This window comes from Saccostrea cucullata, unplaced genomic scaffold (genome assembly GCF_032062105.1).
Source record: "Saccostrea cucullata isolate Sc308-1 unplaced genomic scaffold, CSIRO_AGI_Scuc_v1 ctg364, whole genome shotgun sequence".
In the NCBI taxonomy this organism is placed as follows: domain Eukaryota; kingdom Metazoa; phylum Mollusca; class Bivalvia; order Ostreida; family Ostreidae; genus Saccostrea; species Saccostrea cuccullata.
In genome coordinates, this window is record NW_026928969.1 from 344,079 (window position 1) to 354,138 (window position 10,060).

The 10,060-nt window shown below is 33.1% G+C and overlaps 1 protein-coding gene across 7 annotated transcripts in view; it reads left to right on the plus strand.

Moving 5' to 3' along the window:
- LOC134279458 (spectrin beta chain-like) overlaps positions 1-1,359 on the plus strand; it is a 33,672-nt gene extending 32,313 nt beyond the window's left edge. For all 7 annotated transcript variants that reach the window (XM_062761866.1, XM_062761870.1, XM_062761871.1 and 4 more), the window contains 3 exons: positions 73-148; positions 348-494; positions 818-1,359. In XM_062761866.1, coding sequence (XP_062617850.1) covers positions 73-148; positions 348-494; positions 818-973 — 379 coding nt within the window. In that variant the 3' untranslated portion in view covers positions 974-1,359. The remainder of the gene's footprint in view (positions 1-72; positions 149-347; positions 495-817) is intronic.
- Positions 1,360-10,060: the final 8,701 nt, after the last annotated feature.

A 10,060-nucleotide genomic window follows, 5' to 3' on the forward strand; every position in this document is an offset into this window, starting at 1 on the left:
TTGACCGAAAAACTTCAGTGTAAAAAAAATTTCTGAGATAAACTGTGGCATTTTATGTTTGTTTCTTTGCAGATCATGGGACAAGGTGTATGTAGTTCTCAATGGAAATGTGTTGTCATGTTACAAAGACAAGAAGATAGCCAAACAGGTATAACATTACAGAAAGTACTAAGAGTTTATCACAAATGTAGATATTATTCTTGTCAAGTAAATTTTACTTACAGTCAGCATACATATATGGTATAACAGAAAAACATGAGCTGTGATAGCTCTTTAACTGACTTTAATTGTCTCTTCCTAGTAAAATTTTTTGGTGGTAAAAATACATCGTCTTTCTCGTGTTTTAGGATCCTGGCAGTTTGATCCACCATGAACAACCAATCAACTTATCAGGTGCCCAGTGTAGCAGAGCCACAGATTACACCAAACGGCCCCATGTGTTCCGACTCAAGCTCACCAATGGAGGAGAGTACCTGTTCCATGCTAAAGATGATGTAAGAATTCTAGACAAAGCTTTCTTCTAAGAATTTATTGTATCACTGCAGAGTAAACCAATCAAAATATTCTTAGGTGGTCCTAAAGGAATTCACCATTTTAAAATTTATCCACATTTTCCAACTACCATGCATCAATGGAATACTGTACTATACATCAATGGAATAACTTTACGCGGTCACAAACTTTCCGCGGAAATTTGTCCAAATTGAGATTCCGCGGAATTATGACCCCGTGGAAAAAAGTATGTCTACAGTAACTTTGGGGAAAAAAAACGTTCTGTTGATGCCTTTTTGATGTATTGTTAACTGTAATTTTACAGGGAGAAATGGACTTGTGGATTCAGAAAGTCAATTCAGTGACAGGAGCAGAGGGCACAAGTGTTCCCTCCAAATCTATGACTCTTCCAGCTCGCATGGAGGGCGAGAAGGAGGGCAAGAAAAAGAAATCAGGCTTCCTTACTTTGAAGAAGAAATAGACAACCACACAATGCTAGGACTTTATTCTATTGAATCTCGGAGAGAGACTGTTTTAGAAATGGAGATTTGGATTCATATTTAAACTTTTAAAAAGTGTTGAAAGGGATGTAGTATTAAAATGGATTTTTTTTAACTTATTTATATTTAAAATTTTTTGTACACTTTAAATCCTTTAAACAGATTACATAAAATTCAAATAATTGTGTTAAAGATTTCATGAAAGGATATATGTTTACAGTGTGTAGTCCATTTTAATGTATCGTCAAGGTTGCCTCTTCATTTTGTCACTTTGCTCCTTATTGGGGTTTTCCTCTTGGCATTTGGACCAATTAAATATATAGGTCTGAATATGAGTGATTGATTGCATTAAAAAGGGCATTTTAGACCTTTATGTGTTGTGCTTCTATTGCAAATCCTCCTAGATGATTTGTCCTCATCTGTGGTATATATTACGTAACATTTTCATTAAGTGCCATGATGGATGTGTGTAAGAAATAGTCCTCGTCAGTGGCAGAAGTAGGAATATATAGAGAGAAATAGCCATAGCTGATGTAGATTTTCAATGTATTCTGGGAAATGTGCATTATTGGTGTCTTCGTCTACAGTCGTGATTCCATATAACCATGTAGATAACGATCATAAACGTTCTCTTTGAAGAAATTCTGGATTTTTTTTCCATTTGGTTAATCTCTTATATGACTGCCTTTATAAATGTGTATCTTTGCATTATGTAATAACTGCACTTTATGTACAGATGTTGTTTATACCTTTACTGAACAATTATATTTCTTTTTTAAAGTGATTATTTAAGATTTTGCTTTCTATGAACTAAATTTGTTGTGCAGATAATAATTAACAGAGCAGCTAGTTATTGTTTGAATAATGCCTATTTTGTAGTTGAGTTTTTGTTTTTTTTCTTTTATTATAAATCACTTCCCAAGATATATTTGTCAATTTTACAGTTCTGTAGAAGTAGTTCATCACTTGTAGTTTTAACCACCTTCTTAATGAGCATGTATATCTGCTTGTCTAAAAAAAAAAAACCAAGTCCTCTATACCGGTCATCTTGCCCTTCAGAAAATGTGTTACTTAGTGTCTCATTATTTCATTTGCTTGAAAAGTGGTGTCACATACAGACTTTATGTTCAAGTACTTTTTATTTGGCATTCATAAGGATCCTTGTTCTTAGCTTGCTTCAAGGAAGGGACAGGCTTCAGATTTTTTTTTAAATAATGCTTAAATCATGAATCAGTTGAAAATAAAATGATTGAAAATTATTAAATGTTTGTCATCACTAATACACCAGGAAAATAGTCACATGCATTTATGGAATGCCCTGCTATCTTTCCAGTATGCATAATAAGAGTGATAGATATTCTGACAGCATGCCTATTGTTAGATAGTAGTAAAGCATGAACGATCAATTTTGATTGAAATAGAAAAGTACATTGTAAGAAGAGAGGCGAAAGAAATGCCTATGGTGAGACAAATAAGGTCAACAATTAAATCATGATTATATATTTTATGTCAAACACGTTTACAATTTACAATAACCACAATTTACAACAACAAAAAATTTTTTGTTTAAAAAGTAAGATACATGCACCAAAGGGTAAAAATGATTATTTTCTTGTGAAATAACTTTTTCATATCAATGAGTTTTCCCTCCATATTTCTAGGTCACCAAAACACTCGTACCATCCATTTTTGTTCAAAGTTGTTGATATTTGAGCTCCTCCTCTGGAACAAATGAATGAATTTTCACCATTTATAGCAAAAAATTACTGAAAGGTCCCTGCTTCCCCCTGTGAGCAGAAAGGAGTTCAAAAAGAAGAATAATGCTATATCATTATAATTATATTATAATCAATAGAGTCTCACCCCTTGCCACTCCTCACTCTGGAGTCAAAATTTTTCACAATTTTAAAGAGATGTGTTTGTTCACGATAAACTAATGTAGCTAAGAAGATAAGTATAAAAAAAATTCTGATATTAGAACCCCACCTAACTGCAAAGCCCCCTGATTCTACAGCCATGAATTTAAAGCTTTTTCCTATGTATTCTTATGTAAAACTTAGATCATCCATTGTGGCCTCATCATAGCCCCAGGGGTCAACATTAGAACAAACTTGACTCTTCACTACCAAAGATTTTTAAAAGATGGAAAACGGATCACCCATAGTGACCCCACCCTAACCCTGAAGGTCATGGCTTAAACAAATTTGAAGAAACTTTATTTTTTTATTTTTAAAATTTTTCCCTATAAAATTTTTAAGTAAAACTTTGATTGTGGCTGGCCGGCCCCCATAGTGTCATCCACCCTACCCCCGGGGTCATGATTTAATAAATTTAAATCTACCAGGTATACTTTGTGAAGAAAGTTTCCTATAAGTTGAAACTTGTGTTTAAATGTTCACTATTTCATAATTAACTCCCTTTGAATGACGACATGAGCCTTTTTTGTACAAACTTGATTTCCTTTACCCATTGATACTTTTAGGCAAGTTCGGTTGTAATTGGTCCAGTGGCTCAGAGAAAAAGTTAAGAATGTGAAAAGTTTACAACGGGACAGCCAGACGGGCAGCTTTATGGACAGACAGACCACAGACAAAATGTGATCTGAAAAGCTCTCTTGTATAACAAGTATTATATACTCAACTAATGTAGCTAATTTTTAATATGGGGGAAAAAAAAAAAAAAGAAACGCATAATCAGAATAATATGAAAATCTAAGTTTTCAGTTCAAACCTTATTTTATTTAAGCGATTTTAGAGTGTGTTGTGATAAAAATTAAACATGTCCTTTGTTGCAAATTGAAAAGTCAAGTTGATGCCATTTTCATCGCCCCCAAATTCAAGGGGCATAACAATATGTACTGTGCGACGTCTCAATGCTAGTGGGTTTCCAATGTACGGATATCGTGGAGGAATACCATCTCATTTCAGTCTCTTGCGAACAATTTATGCACTTTTACGCTGATTTTTTCATCCAGCAATTGTAGCAGCAGTTTTTACAACAGGTTCTGAATCGCATGAAATGCGGAAAGTGGGGGGGGGGTCTGACGGTCCTGCCTGGTTTTGGTTACCTGCAGATGGCCAGATAGTGGTCTTCAGATGTTAGTTTAACGGTTGCAAAGCCCATTGATTTATTCCAAATACAGTTGCAACTTCTTGTTGCGTAGCTCCGTTTAGTATCATAGTTAGCCTGGTTGTGTTCATCTTTGTTTCGGCGTGGCATTGCAGTATCAACACTGCAATCTAATCTTATATAAAATAGTTGTTTCATGTACATTTTAAAAATTTCTTTGACGAGTAAAACAATATGCGTTTCTTTTTTTGTTGAGTATATAAAACTTTAAATAGGAAAAAATTCTAAGCATAATACATGTACTAGTAAACAGTTATGTCAAAAGTCAAAGTAATATTCAGATGATTTTTGAAAACCTCTTCTCAATAACAACAGGATCATTTTTAGACTATTTCAATCTCCTTTAAAAGGAGAGCTCCATATAAAGATATACAAAATGATAAAATTTTAAAACTAAAATATATGAATTTTTTCTTTGCCAAATGATAGTTGACAGCTAAAGATACCGTATGTAAAAAAAAATAATTTAAATCTGGTGGTTAATTTGGGATTAAATTGTTGACCCACCAGCCTCCTTAAAACGAGCATTGTAGCCTCTTTTTACAAAGATGGTAACAAAGTTGCATTTGAAAATAATGATTTTGCACCTCATTTCAGCAATATACTGCATTGCACATCATTTCAGCAAAATACAGCACTAAAAATTATTTAAAGAGATTTGAATTTTCGTGATCAAGCCTTTCTTTGATCTGTTGTCAATAGAAGGAGACTTTAAGGATTGGTTCGCAGTGAGAATTATTCACAATATCGAGGCTCTCGCACATGATCAAGTTGGTTTACAGAATGTCATAAACATTTAATACCAAAACTTCTCCTCTGCTTTTAAGGGCTTGGAACCTTCTGCTTGAAGAAACATGTAAATATGTTAATTCAAGCAGGCAGCATTAAAAGTTTTGCTCTTTTTTAATTTCTTCCTTTCTTTTTTTCTTCTTTTCTTTCTTTTTTTTTTTGGTTGCTTTTTAGCTCACCTGAGCCAAAAGCTCAAGTGAGTTTTTGTGATCATATTTTGTCCGGCATCAGTCTGTCTGTCTATAAACTTTTTACATTTTCGACTTCTTCTCTAGAACCACCGGGCCAATTTCAACCAAACTTGCCACAAATCATCCTAGGGTGAAGGGCATTCAAGTTGTTCAAATAAAAGAAGAGCCACACCCTCATTCAAGGGGTGATAATTCAGAAATAGTGAAAATTTGGTGGCATGACTAAATAAGACACAATTAAGAGGCCATGCCAATAAGCATTGAGCTTCACCCTATATAATCATGGAAAGTGAAAAAATTTATTTCTTGCTCAAATTTTGTGAACATGATGCATATGATTAGTCTTTAAAAAAAAATTATCTATCCGGGCATATGACCTCTTGTTTCCATGGCAACCAGAGTATTTTGTTATACTTATCAGAGAAATATGTGAACTGGCCTATCCTGTTATAATTCATATATTTGACCTCAAAACTCTAGGTATAATTTAATAATGTGGGTCATAAAGTGCTTTGAACTATATTTCTCTATTTTATAAGTAAAATTAAATTTGTGCTTAATTTTATTAAGATTTTACCGGTAGAATTATATCCCATAAAGAGCTATGTGGTTTGCAAATGCTGTGCAGCTTTAAAAATTTCTATATATATCTGTAGAAGGAGAATGTTCTGTTCAATATATTAAATAAATAAAATTGGGTAGACTCTTAAAACCTTAAGTAAAATATCAGATTGAATTGTTGGAAAACTCTGTTGAAAAACGATTGGATTGCCTCCCTTGCACGAGCTCTCTAGTAAAGAAGACCGGAAAGAATGGAACAGACAACAATTGAGGAAATGCGGGAGAAAAGGGAAAACTTCAAACTTGGAGTACTTGGACAAAAACATATAATGGTACGTTAAATATATATTTTTCATGTAAATTTTTTGGTAAACTTTGATAACTTTATATATTTAAAGCAAGAGTAAAGATTAGGAAGGTACCTCAAGATTAATTTTTCTATCGTATGATGTGATACAAATATTGAGTGATGCAACGAAGTTACTGCCTTACAGGTATTAAATTAAAAGCAACCTGTTATATGACCACAAATGTTTTATTCTGCAGTTGTTAAATAACTCCTAATACAATTAAAGATAGATAAATGCTAATAATGAAATTTAAAATAATTTTATGCCTATGCTATTTGTGTATTAAACTGTTAAAGAGGTCATGAGGTCACACTGCAGGAAAGACTAAAGTCCCTAATATATACACACATAAATCATTTTAACCCACCTTCTCCCCCATTTATAAATTCCATGTGGAAAAATAGCATCAAAGTTATATATTTACCTTTATATTTTAGATGAAATATATTACTTAATGACACAAAGAAAAGTTATTCTACACCCCCCCCCCCAAAAAAAAAAAAAAAGGAAAACCAAATTGGAATCTGTAAATTCTATATGAAAGGAAGCAAGACTGATAATGTTTAGGTAGTTCATAGATCAATTTGTCTGCTCATGAATGTTAATGTACATAGAAGTTTGATTGAAATGAATGAATTAAAAAAAAAACTGGGATTACATTGTACAATTCCAAAATTTATAAAATTTTAAGATAAAGTAGTCAATAAATTATCTTACCACTCCACCCCCTATCTTCAGGAAAACAGACCTCATTAATTCATATTATTTGCTTAAAAGAGTCAAAATATACATATGTAAATTATGAAGAAGGAATTAAGTAATGCTTGTCTTTGAGAATTGAACCACCCCACTTCAACTTTAAAATCCAGAACTCCTATATATTATGAAGCTTGTTCATCTGCATTGTTCTACTGTCTAACTGATTCATGCTAATTATTTACATTGACTAGCATAGTGGGAATTGCATACATATATAATGGTTATGCAGCCTTCACAGAAGATAGGATGTACATGTAGGATTAATACATAAATTAGTTTGTTTGTTTTTTTTTACAGCAAAAGGTAGTTGAAGATAACATCCTGTTGCTCTAAAGAAGCCACTGGAGGAAATCTACATGTGTCTTGTTTTGAACAATAATTTAAGTTTTAAGTATAATTGTTTTACCATGTTCCACATCAATTGCCACATAGCTGTCTAAAAAACATATGTCCCCAGGAATTGAATGGAGGACTATGTGTGTTTTGTATTTTTTTAAATATGATATGGAGAGTTAATTCATGTAAATGCCCAAAATCAGGGGTAAAACTTAAACTTGCCTGGACTCTTTGTATTAATTTTTTAGCATTTTTTTAGGATCCTGTCTGTATAAACTAAATTTTAAATGAATAAATATTCCAAGAACAGAATATCATGTTTTTTTTTTAAATATTAAAAGAAATCTTGTATTTTTGAGCTATTAGGAAGTGGGACTTTTAAGAATAAGTAGCCACTAAAATTTTATTTTTGATTTTTAGGATTTTCCAAGTTAAAATGGGGGATTTGGGAGAACATTCTGATTTTATTTATTACCAGGTATTGTATTAATCATGTTAAGGAGTATTTGTCAAGAGTTGAAGCATTATTCATACACTTAAAAGAAACCTCCTTCCTAAAAAGAAAATGAAGATTGTGCAAAGAGGACAAATTATATTTTTTAATTTACTTCATTTAAAAAAAAAAAAAAACTAGAAATATGTTCTTAGGGCATGAATACCCTGTCGAGGTTATATTAGTAATGCAACATGAAAATTTGAATTAGTGTGTGAAATTTGATCAGAATATCTTGAATAGTGATGCAGTTGAATCGCTTACATCAGTATGTATCAGCATAATGAAGTTTGACACTAATTTCAGAAAAGTGAGGTCAAAGGAAAAGCCAAGGTCAAAAAATGTTGATGCAGTTGAAAAGCTCTCATCAGTATGTATCAGCATATGAAGTTGCAGAAAATATTATGAATGGTTTCTTTAAAACAGATTGAAACACAATCTGATGGAAGGAAGGTCAAGGTCAAATGAAAGGACAAGGTCAAATTTGTTGATGCAGTTGAATTGCTTACATGATAAATCTGTATGTATCAGCATAGGAAGTTTGGTAAAAATATCTTGGATGGTTTCTTTGAAACTGAACTGAGCATTGAACTGAGCTAAATTCAAAGTGTGACGGAAGGAAGGACAAAAGACAAACATGTCAAATGCTATATGCCAGCCCCTGCTATAGTCATGGCAGGGCATATATTAAAAACAAGGGGGGGGTTGTTGTAGCCTGAACTCTTAGGGTTTTAACACAATGTGGTCAAATTAATTTTTGTTAAATAAAGTTTACTCTAGTCTGACATGAATGACATAAGCAAAGCTGGGGGGGGGGAATAAAATAGATTTTTCATTGCATTTTACTGTAAGTGCTTTCAATACATGTAGTAGTATATTAATGCAGAAACTTTTAAAGGGGAATTAGTCATAACTGTTCTTAATAGGCTTTTCTGTTGTTGTTTTTTTTTTTTAAAACTTTGCTGTTCTTTGGAATTCATCATCTTAAACAGTATATAGTATACTGCATACTGCAGAGCAGAAAAAATCTTAGGGAACATCAAGGGAATTTTAATCATGTTGAAGCATCAATATTTAGTGTTGACAAAAGGTTGATCATGATGAATTACTTTGCACATGTTTCAAATACTTAGTACATGTATTTCAACAACAGGCCGTAACACTTAAAATTATTAACATGGACCTCAATTAAGTGACTGGTCAACTATAGAACATGAATTTCTCTTCTTGAATTGTCAAACAAATCACAAACACTGTGTATCAATGTTTGAAATATTCAAAGCAGGGTTCAAAATATCAAGAACCATGTAGATTTAGTTAAGAAATTATTAGACATTAGAATATATAATAAAGAATAGTTTGACCTTGAGGCTCAAGTGAGCTTTTCTGATCACATTTTGTCCGGTGTTTGTCTGTCTGTCTGTCCATCTGTTTGTAAACTTTTCACATTTTCCACTTCTTCTCAAGAACTGCTGAGCCAATTTCAACCAAACTTGCCACAAAGCATCCTTGGGTGAAGGGAATTCAAGTTTGTGCAAATGAAGGGCCACACCCTTTTCCAAGGGGAGATAATTATGAATTAGTGAAAAATTATTGGCATTTTAAAAAAATCTTCTTCTCAATAACCATTAGGCCAGGAAAGTTGAAACTCATGTGGTATCATCCCCAGGTAGTGTAGATTCAAGTTTGTTCAAATCATGACCCCCCGGGGTTGGGCGGGGCCACAATGGCAGACCAAAGTTTTACATAGAAATATACAGGAAAATTCTTGAAAAATCTTCTTCTCAAGAAATAAAAAGCCATGATTGGTTATTTTATATGGAAGCATCCTCAGATAGTGTAGATACAAGTTTGTTCAGATCATGCCCCCCCCCCCGGGGGTAGTTTGGGGCCACAATGGCCTACCAAAGTTTTACAGATAAATATATGGGAAAATTCTTTAAAAATCTTCTTCTCAAGAATAACAAAGCCATGATTGGTCATATTTATATGGAAGCATCCCTAGGTAGTGTAGATACAAGTTCGTTCAAACCACGACCCCGGGGTAGGGCGAGGCCAAAATGACCGACCCAAGTTTTACATAGAAATATATAGGAAAATTCTTGAAAAATCATCTTCTCAATAATCGTAAAGCCATGATTGGTTATTGGACTTCTTTTGGATTAAAACTTTTCAATAATTTACCAATTTTCTACTTTTTCCTAGCCACAGTGCTCAGGTGAGCGATGTAGCCCATGGGCCTCTTGTTTTGATTAACCAAGTACTAGTTTTGTTCTTGCATGAACTGTCTAACAGGACCATGCAGCTTGAAAATTATAATGCAAAAAATAAAGAGCAGTATCTGATACACTGTAAATGCCTCAAATGGCCCCTTAACGGCCGCCAGGAGGCGGTCGGTTATATGATATGAAAGTTTTAAGTCCCTGTGCGTTTCTGCGGAGCTAAAAATTTAAATAAAAA